The 19,113-nt window shown below is 47.0% G+C and overlaps 1 protein-coding gene and 1 long non-coding RNA gene across 2 annotated transcripts in view; one reads left to right on the top strand and one right to left on the bottom strand.

The window, feature by feature from the left end:
- LOC104991054 (cytochrome P450 1A2) overlaps positions 1 to 4,660 on the top strand; it is a 6,824-nt gene extending 2,164 nt beyond the window's left edge. Inside the window, exons 4-8 of the mRNA XM_010843412.1 lie at positions 772 to 892; positions 1,360 to 1,449; positions 1,719 to 1,842; positions 3,412 to 3,498; positions 4,204 to 4,660. Coding sequence (XP_010841714.1) covers positions 772 to 892; positions 1,360 to 1,449; positions 1,719 to 1,842; positions 3,412 to 3,498; positions 4,204 to 4,501 — 720 coding nt within the window. The 3' untranslated portion in view covers positions 4,502 to 4,660. The remainder of the gene's footprint in view (positions 1 to 771; positions 893 to 1,359; positions 1,450 to 1,718; positions 1,843 to 3,411; positions 3,499 to 4,203) is intronic.
- Positions 4,661 to 8,746: 4,086 nt separating this feature from the next.
- Positions 8,747 to 12,222, bottom strand: LOC104990988. Its single transcript, XR_825561.1, has 3 exons — positions 11,920 to 12,222; positions 9,662 to 9,721; positions 8,747 to 8,777 (listed from the first exon to the last, which is right to left on the bottom strand). It is a non-coding gene; the product is annotated as an uncharacterized LOC104990988 (long non-coding RNA).
- Positions 12,223 to 19,113: the final 6,891 nt, after the last annotated feature.

Here is a 19,113-nt window from a genome sequence, read left to right as displayed (position 1 = left end):
CCAGGGTGCAGGTGGTATGAGGGCACCTAGAGTCTGGGTGTGGCCCCACTCGCCCAGCACCAAGGCACCCACACAGCTGGGGTGTGGCCAAGGCCCAGGAAGTCTCTGGGACACCTCGGACCAGCTGTGTGACCTGGAGCCAGTCCCTCTCCCTCTCTGGCCTCAGTTTCCTCAGGCCTACAGCATCCTTCTCAGGGCTGCTCAAAGCCCCAGAGAGGTAACCCCGTGCATGGGGCCCTGGCAGAGCCCGCAATGTGGGGTGCTGTTATTAGGAGAAGGCTTTTGTTTTACAGGAACCTGAACCCTGACAGAGGCTAATTCCCAGCTCACGTGTCACTTTGCTTCCCTGTACTCACACCAACCCCCTCCTGTGAAATTGGACCCCTGGAGTTATTGAGAGGAAGGGTCAATGGAGTATGAAATGATACTTTAAGCCCTACCTAGGGCTGCTACTGAGCTTCCCAGGTGGTGCTAGTGGTAAAGAACCCTCCTGCCAAGGCAGGAGACGTGAGCTCAATCCCTGGGTCGGGAAGATCCCCTGGAGGAGGGCATGGCAACCCACTCCAGTATTCTTGTCTGGAGAATCCCATGGACAGAGGAGCCTGGTAGGCTACAGTCCGTACATGACTGAAGCGACAGCACACACAGCTGCTGCTGTGAGCTCAACTTCCTGCCCAGACGCCAGCAGCTGGGGCCAGAAAGGATGGGACAAGGGGCTCCAGCCTTCCACTCCAGGAGGGCTGGGGTGACCCTAAACTTATGCCCCCTCAGAACAGTGTCCAGGACATCATAGGCGCCCTGTTCAAGCACAGTGAGGATAACTCCCGAGCCAGCAGTCGCCTCATCTCCCAGGAGAAGACTGTCAACCTTGTCAACGACCTCTTTGCGGCTGGTAGGAGCCAGACTCTTGCCCCTCCATCCCTCAGTGCCTGATGCTCACCCCACAGCCCTGCCCAGCCCTGGGGTCCATCAGATAACCCATCAACCACAAGTCAGGTGGTACAGGACGCAGAGACCAGGCCCAGGCTCAAGGTTTGAGCCCCAGAGGTACCACCAACTCCCGGTGAAAACCCAGCCGAGTCCCTCTCCTCCTCTGGGTCAGTTTCCCCATCTAAACAATAAAGGCTTCTTTAGTCTATAAGTCCAGGCCCTTGTAATCCCAGCAGCTAAACTTAAAAGCAGTTACTCAAGTTTGTGCAGAGGAGACTCTGCCTCAGCCCTTAGAAAAGTCAAGGTGAGGATCTTTGGGGAAGGAAGCAGAGAAAGACAGTGCTTAATACATACTTGGTGGGTGCTTGGTAAATACTGCCTTCTCATTCTTGTCTTCCTTTCTTCCTCACCATGCCCCATGTTGTCCAGGGTTTGACACCATCACAACAGCCATCTCCTGGAGCCTTATGTACCTTGTGATAAATCCTAAGATACAGAGAAAGATCCAGGAGGAGCTGGGTATGTGGTGTCCCCCAGCCCTCTGGTGGAGGGAAGCCTTGGGGTCCAAGGTCATCTGTACAATCTACATACAGCTGTTATGTGTCTACTAAGCCCTGGGTATGCGGTGGTGCCCATCCTTGCCTAGAAGATACTGGAGGGTCACTGGGTCTCAGACCTGTAAACTTGCATAGTACCACGTAGGGTGATGCCTGGTATGAACAGGGATGCAGATGCCATGGAGCAGGGGAGACAGCCCCTAAGCCTTGTCTGTCCTCTGTGCTCTGTAGACAGAGTGGTTGGCAGGGCACGGCGGCCCCGGCTCTCCGACAGACCCCAGCTGCCCTATTTGGAGTCCTTCATCCTGGAGACCTTCCGACACTCCTCCTTCGTCCCCTTCACCATCCCACACAGGTGAGGCCTGCTTCTTCTGCCCTCGCATCCCTGAAGTCTTTGCCCTCTTTTCCCTCCTGCTTCTCAGCCCTGGCCTTGGCATCTCCTTCCTGGCTATGACACCAGATTCCTCCCAGACCTTGGCTTCTACTCTGCCCCAATCCAGTCCAAACATGATCAAAGTACCCAGCTCTCAGAAAACCAAACTCTGACCTCAGCTCTCATTCACCTCCACTCACATTCCCTCCTTCAAGTATGCTCAACCCAGCCAGGCTGGCCTAACCACCCCTCACGAACATGAACCGGCCAGCCTCCAATTTTGCTTGTGCTGGAGCTTCTGCTTGGAATACCTTCTACCTCTTCTCTGGCTACCAGAATCCTATCTTATCCTATTCTAACACAAACTTCCCATCCCCTAGAAGCCTTTCTTGACTCATCCAGCTGGCATAACCTCAGTCTGATATTTTGCAAGATTTAGAGCCGTTTGTGCTATAGGATTAGGTCCTGGGACGTTAAGAATGTCAAGAGAGTTAGCAAGCACTTACTTCAGTCCATATGTTGGTCTAGTTATTCCCAGAGGAAGAGGCCTAACTCCTCAGCCAGACTGGGAACTCCCCAGGACTGGCCCAGACTCCCTGCTATTTAGCTCCGGAGAATGGCCAAGGGTAGAGTTGGCTACAGACAAAAGTTTAATAAACATTTGTTGAAGAGCAGGATCTGAGAAAGGGGAAGAACCATTTCAACCCTTCTTTGCTCCTGATATTCCCTCCTAGTATACAGTGGGGAGACCACGGTGGGCAGGCTAATGGAGTAGGGTGGAGGTAGGCGCAGGAACCTCCTAAGGTGGGGGAGGGGGCCTTCATCCTGGAGACCTTCCTACTCTCCTCCTTTGTCCCCTTCACCACCCGCACAGGTAAGGACTGCGTGTTCTGCCCTCCCACCCCTGTAGTCTTTGCCATGTTTTGTCCCCTACTTCTGGAGAGAGAAATTAGGAGTTTGGGATTAACGTATATACAACTATTATATATAAAATAGATAATAACAACAAGGATATACTATATAGCACATGGAGGCATATTCAATATCTTCTAATAACCTATCATGGAAAAGAATCTGAAAAAGAATACGTGTATATCAATTTACAATGTTGTATTAGTTTTGGATGTGATTTGTTTCAGCAAAGTTTCAGCAAACTTTGAAACAAACTAATTTGTTTCAATTAGTTTCAGCAAGGTGATCCAGTTTTACAGATAAAATTAGGAGTTTGGGATTCAGTTTTACAGATAAATTGAATCACTTTGCTGTATATCTGAAACTAATACAACATTGTAAATTAGCTATATGTCAATTTTTGGACTTCCTCAGTGATCCAGGGGTTAAGACTCTGCCTTCCAGTGCAGGGGATGTGGGCTCAACCCCTGGTTGGGGAGATAAAGTTCCACATGCCACAGGCATGGGACCAAAAAAAAGTTTTTAAAAGATGCCAATAATTATATGTCCATTTTTTTAATGGTTAAAAAAGAAACCCTTCCAGAGACACACCTCAATTTTCCAGCCCCTGAAACTGACAGAGCCCTCTTCCCTCCTTAGCACAACAAGGGATACGACACTGAATGGCTTCTTCATACCCAAGGAACGCTGTGTCTTCATAAACCAGTGGCAAGTCAACCATGACCCGTGAGTACACATCCCCCACTGGAAAATGTGTGATGTTCAGCAGTCAGGAAAGCCGTTTGGCCCCCTAGGAACTGGTTACACAATAAAGGAATGCTGCCTCGATGGCTAGTTAGCCTGCTCTAAGGCGTAAAATGTAGGTCCATGTTTCTCCCTTTAGTGCATTGACTAGGAAGTTGGTTATAGATTATGGTGCTCTGTACCCCAACGTTCTGCATCGGGTGGTAAGGTGGAGTACCTCAGGTGATTCTGATGTGAATAACTTAGGGACTTCTTTGGATAATCCCACTTTAGTCGATAAGTAGAAGAATCATATAATTTACCATCCAAACTAGGGCCCTTCTGAGCGTAAAAAAAGATGCTATCGATAATTACTACAAAACCATAAGCATAAACGAGGATGGACTGTTGGTCCCCTTTGTATATTGAGTAGGATAGAGATGGACAGATGTTCCTTCTTTGAACTTCTTTTAAAGTATGATTTCTTTAAAATAGCAAGTTACTATTAAAAAGTACTATTTCCAAAGCTGGTGATTTTAGAGAGAGCTATGTAAAGAAACAAGCATCAGAAAACAGTTTGGCTCCTTTCTCCACTCTCCTTTCCTTGCTCTATTAGATCTATTCTAACACAGAAGTCCCCCCCACCAGGCCTTTCCCCTGAAGGGTCTCCCCAACCCAGAGATTCCACTTCCTCTGTTCATCTTGCAGGAAGCTGTGGGGGGACCCATCTGTGTTCCGGCCAGAGAGATTCCTCACGTCTGATGGCACCACCATTGATAAGACGGCAAGCGAGAAAGTGTTACTCTTCGGCATGGGCAAGCGCCGGTGCATAGGGGAGGTCATGGCCAGGTGGGAGGTCTTCCTCTTCCTGGCCATCTTGCTGCAGCGGCTGGAGTTCAGCGTGCCACCAGGTGTGAAAGTGGACCTAACCCCCACCTATGGGCTGACCATGAAGCATGCCCCCTGTGAGCACGTGCAGGCACGGCTGCGCTTCCACATCAAGTGAAGAAGTTGCTGGCGTTCTGAGGCAGAGGGAAGGGAAGGGTGGGGGGTCACTGAGGAACCTTGTTTCTTTTCCTTTCTTTCTTTTTAATTAACAGCTATATATACCATACAATTGTAGGCCAACTATACTTCAAAAAATAAACAACCTCATAGAAACAGAGATTAGATTTGTGGTTACAGTGGGGGAGGGAAAATTTGAATGAAGGTGGTCAAAAGGCACAAATTTCCAGTTATAAGGTAAATAAGTACTAGAAATGTGATATATAATGTGATTAATATAATTAACACTACTGTACATTATATATGAAAGTTGTTAGGAGTAAATCCTAAAAGTTCTCATCACAAGAAATAATTTTTTCTATTTCCTTAATTTTGTATCTATTCAAGATGATAGATGTTCAGTAAACTTATTGTGATAATCATTTCATGATGCTTATAAGTCCATCATTATGCTGTACACCTTAAACTTACAGAACGCTATACATCAGTCATGTCTCAACAAAACTAAAAAAAGAAAGGGGCAGAAGACACAGATAGACAGTTCTCTGAAGAAGATATGCAAAGGGACAAGTACATGAAAAAATACTCAACATTATTAGTTATTGCATGCATGTGTCCAATTCTGTGTGACCACAAGGACTGCAGCCTGCCAGGCTCCTCAGTCCATGTGATTCTCCAGGCAAGAATCCTGGGGTGAGTTGCCATGCCCTCCTCCAGGGGACCTTCTCAATCCAGAGACCAAACCCATGTCTTTTATGTCTAACCTGCATTGGCAGGTGGGTTCTTTACCACTAGCGCCACCTGGGAAGCCCTATTAGTTATTAGGGAAATGCAAATCAAAAACACAACGAGGTACCATTTCACACCTACTAGAACGGCTATTGGAGAAGGCAATGGCACCCCACTCCAGTACTCTCGCCTGGAAAATCCCATGGATGGAGGAGCCTGGTAGGCTGTAGTCCATGGGGTCACTAAGAGTAGGATACGACTGAGCGACTTCCCTTTCACTTTTCACTTTCATGCATTGGAGAAGGAAATGGCAACCCACTCCAGTGTTCTTGCCTGGAGAATCTCAGGGACGGGGGAGCCTGGTGGGCTTCCGTCTATGTGGTCTCACAGAGTCAGACACAACTGAAGCGACTTAGCAGCAGCAGCAGCAGAATGGCTACAATAAAAATTAAAAACTAGACTGTTATTTGGGAATCCCCTGGCAATCTGCTAGTTAGGATTCCATGCTTACACTGCACAGGGCCCAGATTCTATCACTGGTCGGGGAACTAAGATTGTGCAAGCTGTGCAGTGTGGGGGAAAAAAAAAAAAAAAAACTAACCTATGATCATATGATCACCTCAATAGATGCAGAAAAAGCATTTAATAAAATTCAACATCCATTTTTGATATTTAAAAAACTCAACAAAGTAGATATAGAGGGAATGTACCTCACATAATAAAGGCCATATATGATAAGCTCACTGTTAACATCATACTCAATGGTGAAAGCTAAAAGCATTCTTCTAAGATCATGAACAAGACAAGGATGCCCACTCTCACTACTTTTATTGAACATAGTGTTGGAAGTCCTTCCCAGACCATTTAGACAAGAAAAATAAATTAAAAAGCATCCAAATTGAAAAGGAAGAAGTAAAACTGTCCTATTTGCAGATGACATGATATTACATTTAGAAAACCTTAAAGACTCCACTAAAAAATTACTAGAAATTATAAACAAATTCAGTAAAGTTTCAGAATTCAAAATCAATATGCAAATATCTGTGGCATTTCTATACACTGATAGTGAACTATTGGAAAGAGAAATTAAGAAAGCAATCCCACTTACAATTGCTTCAAAAAGAATAAAATATCTACAGATAAATTTAACTAAGGAGGTAAAAGAAACCCACTTAAAATTGGACTTCTTCCCAATGGCTCAGCAGGTAAAGCATCCACCTGCAATGCAAAAGACATAGGAGTCAAGAGTTTGTTAAGCCACTCCAGTATTCTTGCCTGAAAAATCCCATGGACAGGAGCCTGCTGGGCTATAGTCCATGGGGTCACAAAGAATCAGACACGACTGAGCAACCAAACACACACGCAAGCACACTGAAAACAATAAGACACTGGTGAGAGAAAGTGAAGAAGAAACAAATAAATGGAAAGATATTCTGTGCTAATGGATTGGAAGAATTAATATTCTAAAATGTCCATACTTTCCAAAGCAATCTACAGATTCAAGACAATCCCTATCAGAATTCCAATGGCATTTTAAACAGATACATAACAAACAATCCTAAAATTGGCATAGAAGCATAAAAAAAGATCCCAAATAACCAAAACAACTTTGAGAAGAAAGAATACGGTTGGATGCATCATAATCTCTGATTTCAAACTGTATTACAAAGGTATAGTCATCGAAACAGTATGGTATTGGCCTAAAAACAGACACAATAGAACAGAACAGAGAGCCCAGAAATAAATCTATGCATACATGGTCAATCAATTTTTGACAAAGGAGTCAAAAATATCCAATGGGGATAGGGTGGTCTCTTCAACAACCAGTGTTGGGAAACAGGACAGTCAAATGCAAATGAATGAAATTGGATTGCTATCTTACACCACACACACAAATTAATTCAAAAGGGATCAAAGATATATCCATAAGACCTGAAACCATAAAACTAGAAGGAAACATAAGTGGTAAGCTCCTTGATATTAGTCTTGGTGGTGATTTTTTGGGTTTGAAACCAAAGGCAGTGGGAACAAAAGCAAAAATAAACAAACAGGACTACACCAAACTAAAAAACTTCTTCATGGTAAAGGAAACCATCAACAAAACAAAAAGGCCGACTGACAGAATAAGAGGTGTATGCTAAGTTGTTTGAGTCATGTCTGACTCTTTGTGACCCCATGGACCATAACCTGCCATGGGATTCTCCAGGCAATAATACTGGAGTGGGTTGCCACGACCTCCTCCAGGGGATCTTCCAGCCCCATGAATCTGTAATTATATACATTATATATATTAATTATCCATTATTATATAATTAAAATTTGCAACAATGTGAATCAATCTTGAGGGCATTATGTTAAATGAAATAATCCAGACAGAGAAAGCCAAATAACATATGAACTCACTTATATGAGAAATCTAAAAATAAACACAAAGTCCCAATACCCCAAACAAACAAAAAAAAAAACAAGCTCACGTATCTAGAGAATAAATTGGTCATAGCCAGAGGTAGGGGTGGGGACAGGGGTTTCATAATGGGTGAAGGATGTTAAAAAGTACAAACTTCCAGCCATAAAGTAAGTAATGGGAATGTAATGTATAGTATTGTAACTTTAGTTAACAACAGTATTTTGCATATTTGAAAGATGCTAAGAGAGTAAATCTTAAAAGTAATCATCACAAGAAAAAAATTGTAACTATGTGTGGTGACTTATGTTAACTAGATTTGTGTGGTGATCATTTTGCAATATATACAAATAGTGAATCATTGTTTTATATCTGATACTATAATAATGTTATGTCAATTATATCACAATTTAAAAAATGGACATTAACATGTTGATGGGGACCTGGAAAAACTGTAACCTTTGTGCATTACAAGGATGAATATAAAATGATACAATCCCTGTGGAAAATGGTTAGGCAGTTCCTCAAAAAGTTAAGCATATAATTACCATGTGACCCAACAAGTCTAAGGTATTTATATAAAAGAACTGAAAACAGGTGTTTGAACAAAAACTTGTATAGAAATGTCCAGAGCAGCATTATTCTCAATAGTTAAAAGGTGGAAACAACCCAAGTGTCCAACAACAGGTGTACGGATAAATAAAATGTGGCATCAACATATAATGGAATGGTATTCAGCCATGAAAAAGGAATGGCATTCTACAATATGTGTAAACTTTGAAAACATTATGCTAAGTGGAATAAGCCTGGTACAAAAGGACACATATTATATGATTCCACTTACGTGAGGTATCTGCTGCTGCTGCTGCTGCTAAGTCACTTGAGTCGTGTCCGACTCTGTGCGACCCCATAGACCGCAGCCACCAGGCTCCGCCATCCCTGGGATTCTCCAGGCAAGAACACTGGAGTGAGTTGCCATTTCCTTCTCCAATGCATGAAAGTGAAAAGTGAAAGTGAAGTCGCTCAGTCATGTCTGACTCTTAGTGACCCCATGGACTGCAGCCCACCAGGCTCCTCCGTCCATGGGATTTTCCAAGCAAGAGTACTGGAGTGGGGTGCCATTGCCTTCTCCGACGTGAGGTATCTAGATTAGGCAAATTTATAGAGAAAGAATTTTAGAGGTCACCAAGGGCTGGGGAAGGGGTTGGGAAGGGAAGAATGGAGAGTTACTGTTTAACAACTGCAGAGTTTCTGTTTGGGATGATGAAAAATTCTAGAAATGAATAGTAGTAATAGTTGCATCGTGAATATACTTAATGCCACTGATTGACACACAAATAGTTAAAATGGTAAATTTTGTTATGCATATTTTACTAAGGTTTTAAAGGCAAGTAAAACATAATAAAGTATTGTGTTCAATAAAAGGAAACAAGGATAAAAGCCATGAAAAGACATGGAGGAACTTTAAACACATATTGCTAACTGAAAGAAGCCAATCTGAAAAGGTTACCATTTTTATGAATCCAACTATATGACATTCTGAAAAAAGTAAAACAATGGAGACAGTAGCAGATTAGTGGTTGCCACAAGTTCAAGGATAAGAAGGTGGCCGGGAGGAGGGGGAGATGAACAGGAGGAGCACAGAGCGGTTTTAGGGCAGTGAAACGATTCTGTCAGTGCCATAACGGTGGGTACACGGCATTTGTCTTGACCCAAAGAATGTACAACAAGAATGAACCCTGTTGTAAACTATGGATTTTAGTTACTAGAAATGTATCAATACTGATTCACTAATTGTAAAATGATTACGATTATTGCAAGTAATACAAGATGTTAGTAACAGGGGAAACTGGGAGCAGGGAAGGCAGGTACACGGGCACTCTCAGTACTTTAAAACTGTTCCAAAAATGGCCTATCAATTAAGAACACAAAAGGCAAGTAGTCCAACAAAGATATTGCAAAAACATTAGGGAACAAAGGCCCAGGCTGTCCCCTGTCTTCATGGGGCCCTGGGGGAGGTGCACTCACCATGCTCATATCTGTAGTTCCAGAGCCCTCTCTTCCCATCCGATGCGCCAGTGTTTCCACCTGCAAAATGGAGGCAGAGAGCAGAATTACTTCCATCTTATAAGAGCACTCTCTTCTAAGTGCATACTAAGTTTTCTTTGGTCTTCACAAAATGAGAGACCTATGCACTATGTTTTGTTTTTTTTTTTTAATGTTTATTTATCTGGCTGCACCAGGTCTTAATTTCGGTATGCAAGATCTTTAGCTGTGGCATTCCAGATCTAGTTCCCTGACCAAGGATGGAACCCCGGGCCCCCTGCATTGGAAGTTTGGAGTCTTAGCCACTGGACCATCGGGGAAGTTCCTGTTCATTATGTTTCATATGTATGAACAAGGCCCTTCACACACACACACACACACAAAAATGGATACAGAAAAACAGAACTTGAGGATGCTAAGACTTGGTCTTCATCTCTTCCCACACACATCTGAATTGACCACCTGCCTCCTTATTGCCCGTCCAGCCCAAGGCTCTTTCCAAGGACACATCTTTATACTTGAGAGACCGACTGGGTATAGTGTGACTCCCTTGGCGGGTTAGGGAAAATGATGGAAGAATTCTCAGGGAGGGTCCTAGGAGGTAGAAGAGAATGACAGAGAAGAACGGCTGTGCCCACACAGCTATCCTGAAATAGCTTCATCCACATGGGCAGTCGAGTGAGTTCTGCAAAGTGAATCCTCTTTTCCTATTGCCTCTTATCCCTGTATTAGAGATGTATTCTGTAGGAAAAATAGCCACTAAATAGTTCAAATTGAAAATTTAGTAAGAAGATGGCTCAGATGGTGACCAGTCCCTAGGTGTCCTAGGAGGTCCTAGGAGGGACTTTACTGACTTTTGATCCTGCCAGCACCCCTTTCCAACTAGCCCATATACTTGACTGCTGGACCTCACTTCCTACCGCTTCTGAGCGATAACCACAAGGACTAACGAGCTAAGCTGCAATGCCACCTTCGGCCAACAAGACCGCTACTACCTAATACACGCCATCTGCACTCTTGCTGACACGTTCCTTCAGTTAATTTTTGCCTTCTTTGTTTCTAATCAAGATTCAGCCTTATATGTCCTACAAATTGCAGTTCTCTGAGATGAGATGACCCACTCCAGTGTTCTTGCCTGAAGAATCCCAGGGACGGGCGAGCCTGGTGGGCTGCTGTCTATGGGGTCGCTCGGAGTCGGACATGACTGAAGCGACTTAGCAGCAGCAGCAGCAGCAGAGATGAGATGAAAACAAGCCAGACCTCATTTCCAAAGTGTTCATCCAGTGGCTGAATTGCCCCAACCTTCTGGAAATAATCATGGCTGTCTGCGGTTTTGAAGAAAATAATATAAGAGTAAAATCAGGACTTCGCTGGTGGTCCTGTGGTAAAGAATCTGCCTGCCAATGCAGGGGACACGGGTTTGATCCCTGGTGTGGGAAGATCTCACATGCTGCTGGGCAATAAGCCTGTGCACCACAACTACAAAGCCCACGTGCCTCGAGCCCATGCTCTGCCGCAAGAGAAGCCACCACAGTCAGGAGCCCATGCGCTGCAACTACAGACTAGCCCCCACTCGCCGCAACTAGAGAAAGCCTGCACACGGAAATGAAGTCCCAGCACAGCCACAGATAAATTAATTAATTAATTAAAAAAAAGAAAAAGAACAAAACCAGCCAGATTCTCTGTTAAAGTCCTGGAGGAAGAAAGCACCTCACTTGAGCTCCACTTGTCTGTTTCCAGGCCTGTCCTCAAACCCAAAGCAAACTCCTCAAGGAAACCTCTGAGGAAAGCCAGCTCACCTGTCAGACGAAGGAGGCATAGCTCTGCCCCAGGGAATTGTGGTCCGAGGGAGAGGACAGTCCTATCCTGGGAACCTGAGACCCGTTCCTGCATGTCGCAAGCTGAGGAAGGAGACAGCAGCCCTACCGGGGGGCTCCAGTCTGAGGGGGAAATGAGCCTGCTCTGCAAGGCCCAGTCTAATAACTGGGCTGCAGCCCAGGCCTGGGAATCTCAAGAAACACCTCCCTGTCTGAGCAAGGAGATGGGCCCTTGCTCTGGGAGCTCCAGTCTGTCAGGGACATGGTCCTATCCTTCTGGAGCCTCTAACTACTGGAAAACTCCACTAAGGCACCCTATCGGCACACGTTCAGTTCAGTCTCTCAGTTGTGTCCGACTCTTTGTGACCCCATGGACTGCAGCACACCAGGACTCCCTGTCCATCCCCAGCTCCCAGAGTTTACCGAAACTCACGTCCATTGATTCGATGATACCATCCAACCATCTCATCCTCTGTTGTCCCCTTGTAAAGCCCCCCAACAAGCAACAAACAGACACTACCATACTTTGCCCATCCAAGACTCAGTCAAGGCCCAGCGGCGGTCACCCTAGGTCACTGCCCTGGCTGGCTCCCTGTGGTCAGAAGTTGGCCTGAGCTTCTCACGCACACCTGGCCAATCTTTAACTCACTTGGGCTGACTTAGGGCTCCCTTCGTGCCAGGGCCAAAGGAGCAGAAATGGGACGTGGAGACTTTGCCCCCCATGCACCTTCTGCCTCCCACAGCAGGCTGGAGGCAGACTGAAACAGTTCTGTCCTGTCCCTTTCTGGGCAGGCCCTGGACATACATCATCCCAGGTTGTTCTCACAAAAACCTCAGAAGGCAGATACTGTGACCACCCCTTTAGAGATAAGGAACACAAGGCTCAGAATTGGTGGGGGAGGGACTCAGAGCTGGGTCTATTCCCCTGCCTCACCTCCTTAGCCAGGACTGTCTGGCTAGAACAGGGCAGCTCAGAAATGCAATACGATCATTGAACCGTGTGAAGAGTTGGAGAGAAAACTGGGCTGGAGGATTAGGAGCCCTGAACTCAGGTTATAGGTGTGGTAAATTTGGGCAAGTCCCTCCCTTTCACTGGGCCTCTGATCCCCCATCCTCAGCCAGCTCTGAGGTCTTACCATAAACCAAGATCAGGCCACTGGCAATGATCCCTGGTCTGCTATGGGCAACATCACACGAGAATCTGGCAAACTGCGGGGTGCAGGGCACTGGGGAAGGGTAATTTGGCAAAGATGAAATGGTGGGGAGACCCCTATACTGGGAAAAGCCCTGGGCTGGGAATTTCATGTCAGCCTAACAGGGGAAATTAAGTGATTTTTCAAAGTCTCCTATCTTGTCCAGTTCAGACTCTCAACTCCTTTTATCAGAGGCATCCACCCCTAACTAGCACTTTCCTTTACATAACTCAGTTCATGGGACTTCCCTGGTGGTCCAGTGGCTAAGTCTCCTCGCTGTCAATGCAGAGGGGCCAGGTTCCATGCCTGGTCAGAGAACTAGATCCCATCCCTGGTCAGAGAACTAGATCCCATATGCTGCAACTAACCGTTCGCATGCCTCAAATAAAGAGTCCTCGTGCCGCAGTGAAGATCAAGGATCTCAAGCGCTGCAACTTAGACCTGGTGCCGCCAAATAAAACTTTTTTTTTTATTTTTAAATTAAAAAACAACCCCTCAGTTCAGGTTCTTGAGAGAGGAGTTTGATTGAACCACCCATTTGTCAGTCAGCGTTGGGTCCCCTCAGAACAGAATCTACCTTTGGTCCAAATAGTCACAGCACACCTGCCACCTTGGCAGGTAGACCCTGCAAACCAGGCCCAGGAAAGACAGTGGCGTAGAAAAAAGCTAGCAGAGCCACATAAGAGACCCCGTTTGTCATCTTCTCCTGCCCTGCCCACTCCTCCCCATGCCTTTAGTGCAAAGCAATCTTACCCTCACCCTCAGTACTCCCTGAGACTCCAAAAGGCTGGGTTTCTTGGCAAATTGGAAAAAAAAACACATCACTATTCTTTTTTTTTTTTTTTTACTGTGGTGTAGTTAATAAAACTGGAGTAGGAAATAGCAACCCGCTCCAGTATTCTTGCCTGGAAAATTCCATGGACAGAGGAGCCTGGCAGGCTACAGTCTGTGTGGTCACAAAGAGCTGGACACAACTGAGCTCACACACAACCAGTTAGTAAAACATAACTATTCTTATTGTTGGCCCAGCTCAATCCTTCTCTGAAAAGGAGTGTGACACTGGGGTGGGTGGTCCTTCCTGGTTCCTCCTTCTCCTCAGGGTGACCTCTGCCCAGGATCCCCTTGGTCCCTATGCAAATGAACCCAGTCACTAGGAAACCCTCCCACCCCAGATCTGCCCAGATTAGTCTTAGTCCAAAGGCAACTTGCTGCCCAAGAAAAGATGTTCCAACTGACAGAGAAATCTGAGGAGGGAGCAGACTTCTGAAAGAAGGGTGGTGAGTGCACCATCTGGGTAGGGGAAACCAGAGGCTGGATTTTCATACTGCAAACTTTATGTAGTTCAAAGAGTCAATCCCTGAGTCAGCCCTCCACCTTAACCCTGGCATTGGCTCCTCTCTATGAAAGGGGGCTGCCACCAGAGGTCATTCCTCCACCCTGAGCTGAGTTCTCCATCCCTTAATGATACCCTCTTTCAAAATGTGCTCCCCAAGACCCTGCACTCTGGTTACCCCTCGACCCATAACGTAACACCTGATTCACAAGATGCCCCTGAAATTGGGGACATAATTCAAGGATCTGTAGCTGTAGCAGCAACTCTTAGGCTGTGCAGGGGAGGGGATATTTTTGAGTGCAGAGCCTGCCTAACGTGGTGCTAGAAGTAAAGAACCCACCTGCCATCGCGGGAGACATAAGAAATGTGGGTTCAATCCCTGGGTCAGGAAGATCCCCTGGAGGAGGGCATGGCAACCTACTCCAGTATTCTTGCCTGGAAAATCCCATGGACAGAGGAGCCTGGGGGGTTACAATCCATAGGGTTGCACAGAGTTGGACATGACTGAATCAACTTAGCACGCAGCGCAGCTGCCCAATGCACCTAACCCTCACTAAGGGGGGAGGCAGCCTCTGGCCTCCCTTGAGGCCACCTGCACTCTCCCTTTAGGTCCTGTGTGCCAGCGATGTTTCTAGTATTAGAAACATGGTGATACTCAATATGCTTCCCCAGGTCAACCCTTCGCCTCTGCACCCTCCCACTCCTCCTGGGCAGGTAATTAATAAGAGTCTGATCTCCAGCAAGGCCTGGGAAAGGGCGAGGGGATAAGGCAGGAGGCTGGCTCACAGAAAGAAATCTAAATCTCAGCTCCCCCACACACCCTGGGCCAGTTGCATAACCTTCCCAGGTCTATATTTTCTCAACTTGCAACTGGAGATAATAATCCTACCCCACAGGGCTGGGGAGGAGATGGAGTGTATAATACGTCAGGTATTAAGTCAGTGCTCCACACATACATGCACACACACACCAGGAATACTGGGAAAGTCTCAGGCAGGACTGAACTCAGGATCTGGATGTGGCTTGAGCAGCTGTGTGTATCCCAGGCCCCATATGAGTGAGCCAGCATTCCTGGGACCCCGCACCCTCTCAGAGGTCTTGCCAGGGCCTGGGCTCAGCCTACTTCCTTCCACTGCTCCCCCCACCCAGCAGCTGGGGAGGGATAGGGGTGCTGGCGTGCCAGGGAACAATGGGCCCCCAACCCCTTCCGGCCCATTGCGTGAGAAGGAGCTGCGGGAAGGAAACTCACCTCCCAGTGGGACTGGCCTCCTCCGCCTTGATGTCTGCCCTAGGGAGGGCTGGAGACCCCCCATGCTGCTCAAGGAGGGGGGGCACCTGTGTACTCCAGGCCTCTCACTCTCAGTACATTCTGTTCCTGCACCTGGACTGGCCACCCCTACCCCCTTTCAGAGGCATTCCTGCCCCCCTCCCCAGGGGCTGGGCTGGGTCCTCCTGCAGGAGTCTACGGCCCTGTTCTCATTCATCTCTGTGGCCACAGTGTGGCCTGGCTAGAGCAGTCCCGATTGGTAAGTGTTGACAACTGATTGAGTGACTGAACACAAGAAGCCAGCCGAGGGATGGTCAGGGCCCAGGGGCTGAGCCAGGAAAGATGGAAGAAAGAGAAGGCTCCAGCTCAGGGCTCAGCCAAAACTCTTATATTGCAGACAGAGATGAGGTCAGGGCCCCAGAAAACCCCACAGAGAGTACAGGGCACACTGCTGGGGGAGCCACGGATGTTCTCCCTGGAAAAGCCCTTCTGGTCCTCGGGGTTCCATTGATGTAGCAGCATCTTCACTCACACCCCCGACTTCTCCGTCACGCACGATCACCTTCACTCCAGTATGCCCAGTGCCTCCACCCTCAGACTAGGAGCCCTCTGATATGGGGGTGGGGGGCTCTTCCACTGTACCTGACCACACCTGGCAGGATATCTCAGAGGGTTCACACCTGACGGGCTGCTGACCAGAGGCTCTGGACAAGACACACCCTGTCCAGGCCTCCGTGTCCCCACGTGGCAGCCAGGGGAGTCAGTGGACTGGGTGGGACTGTCCGCAGAGCTGGGCCCTCCTGGCCTGGCTATGGGGTGGGTGCTATAGCCCAGCGCACAGCTGCGTCTGATTTGCATCTTGTTCCACGACTCCTTTTGGACACCACGACCCACCAAAGCCCTGGGCAAGGTCTTGGCTCCACCTGTCCAGGCAGGCAGCATCACCCAGTCCAGATTTCCATGCTCTCAGGTGTGACCACTGCCAGCAAGGGGGAGGAGCAGAAAGACACTTTGCAAACCTGCCTGATTACCCCACTGGCCGCCTCCCCACATCCACCCCCACCTCTGAGGACGTGCTAACCTGGGGCCTGAGAGATTCCTCAATTCCCACGGCAGGAAGGACTCTCAAGCATGCGAGCAAGCAACTCCCGTGGCCCTGGGGGCACACCTGCAAACACACGCCTGGCTGCAAGCACGCACATACCCGGCTGGCGTGCTGTTGCAGCTGAACGCACACCTGGCAAACTCAGGCACGCGTATGCACCTGGCACGCTAGGATCGTGCTGGCCCGTGTGCACGCACCACGAGAGAGAGGGTGCCCCCACACGTGCAGCCTTATACACCCCACAGGGCTAGCTCTGAATTGCATGTCCACCCTCACCCCACTCCCCACCAGCCTACTGGTACTCCTGGCTGGGCCACCCCCCCAGGAACTCCATCTTATTGTGGACCCACACCATGCCCACTTTGGAGGTTCAGAGAATCCTCAGGGTGTGACATGAATCCCGGTGGGGCCCAGGGATAACAATAGGGTCTAGTGCTGAGTAACACATGATACAGTGGTGAGTTTTTGTGCCCAGAAATGCTACCAGTTCAGTCATTCATTCATACAAGCTTTTACTAAAAACAAGTTTTTACTAAATTTCCCCACTGATTTCAAATCAATGGGGAAAAGATTCATTATTGCATAATTGGATACCTCCCTCCCTTCTAACACCAAAATAAATTCAAGTGGATCAAAACTAAATGCTGATAATAAAAACCATAAAAGGCCAGAAGGAAACATGGAATTGATTTTTTTTAAAATAAACTGGGAGTGAGAAAAGCATTTCTAAATTTGACATAAGTTCGAAAGCTTTACAAGGAAAGATTGATCCTACTACATAAAAAGTAAATCATTTCTATGTTTTAAAGAATCATGAACAAATTCAAAAGACATATAACAAACGTGTGCTGGATCTCTTCCATTTTGCCTCTCCAGACCCCCTCTTTATCCACCTCGACCCTGCTCTCTGTCTTGTGAAGCTGACCTGCAGTGGCCTGGGCCACAGGCTCCCTTGCCCTCTGGTTTCTAATTGGGTTCCTGGAATGGAATCTCCAATGGGAGATGGAGAACCTGTACTCTAAGTCACCCCTCTCCAACAACTCTTTCCCTGGGACTCCAGTAACAGGTCCCTCTAGTGGTATCCTTCAGGTGTCACCCTGCTTATTGAACTTATATGCAGAGTACATCATGAGAAACGCTGGGCTGGAGGAAGCACAAGCTGGAATCAAGATTGCCAGGAGAAATATCAATAACCTCAGATATGCAGGTTGACATATGCAGATGACATCACCCTTATGGCAGAAAGTGAAGAGGAACTCAAAAGCCTCTTGATGAAAGTGAAAGAGGAGAGTGAAAAAGTTGGCTTAAAGCTCAACATTCACAAAACGAAGATCATGGCATCTGGTCCCATCACTTCATGGGAAATAGATAGGGAAACAGTGGAAACAGCATCAGACTTTATTTTTCGGGGCTCCAAGATTGCTGCAGATGGTAACTGCAGCCATGAAATTAAAAGACGCTTACTCCTTGGAAGGAAAGTTATGACCAACCTAGATAGCATACTAAAAAGCAGAGACATTACTTTGCCAACAAAGGTCTGTCTAGTCAAGGCTATGGTTTTTCCAGTGGGAAAAATGTCATATATGGATGTGAGAGTTGGACTGTGAAGAAAGCTGAGAGCCAAAGAATTGATACTTTTGAACTGTGGTGTTGGAGAAGACTCTTGAGAGTCCCTTGGACTGTAAGGAGATCCAACCAGTCCATTCTAAAGGAGATCAGTCCTGGGTGTTCTTTGGAAGGAATGATGCTAAAGCTGAAACTCCAATACTTTGGCCACCTCATGCGAAGAGTTGATTCATTGGAAAAGACCCTGATGCTGGGAGGGATTGGGGGCAGGAGGAGAAGGGGACGACAGAGGATGAGATGGCTGGATGGCATTACAGACTCGATGGACATGAGTCTGAGTGAACTCCGGGAGTTGGTGATGGACAGGGAGGCCTGGCGTGCTGCGATTCATGGGGTTGAAAAGAGTTGGACACGACTGAGTGACTGAACTAAACTGAACTACCTGAAGAACTCCCACCATTCCCTGCCTGAGGGAGTGAGAAAAAGGTGCTCAGACATGTCCCACTCTGTGTGACCCTGTGGACTGTAGCCCGCCAGGCTCCTCTGTCCATGGAGTTCTTCAAGCAAGAATATTGGAGTGGGTTGCCATGCCCTCCTGCAAGAGATCTTCCCAACCCAGGTATCAAACCCACATCTCCTGCATTACAGGCAGATTTTTTTACCACCTTAGCCACCAAGGAAACCCCATTCCCTGCCTATACCCTTGTAAACAATCCCTTATTAACCCTTCCCCAAGTTAACCTAGTGCTAGTGATAAAGAACCTGCCTGGCAATGCAGAAGACATCGGTTGGATCTCTGGATCAGGAAAATCCCCTGGAGAGGAGCATGGAAACCCACTCCAGTATTCTTACCTGGAGAATCCCATGGACAGAGGAGCCTAGTGAGCTATGGTTCCTCGGGTTGCAAAGAGCTGGACATGACTGAAGCAACTGAGCACAGCACACAAATTAACCTAACTTGAGAATTCCATCTGTTTCCTGCTGGAATGCTGCATGACATACAGAAAAGAGAATAGCGTCCTTAGTATGCAAAGAGGTCCAACCAACCAAAAATCCAATAAAAAATGGACAAAAACATGATTAACAGAAGAGGAAAGTACAAATAAATTTTAAACTATAAAGAGATGCTTATAAAGTAGTGTACTTCAGTTCA

Source organism: Bison bison, unplaced genomic scaffold (genome assembly GCF_000754665.1).
Source record: "Bison bison bison isolate TAMUID 2011002044 unplaced genomic scaffold, Bison_UMD1.0 scf7180017864181, whole genome shotgun sequence".
Lineage (NCBI taxonomy): Eukaryota > Metazoa > Chordata > Mammalia > Artiodactyla > Bovidae > Bison > Bison bison.
The sequence above is the reverse complement of the archived record's forward strand: the minus strand, read 5'-3'. Positions and strand labels throughout refer to the sequence as shown.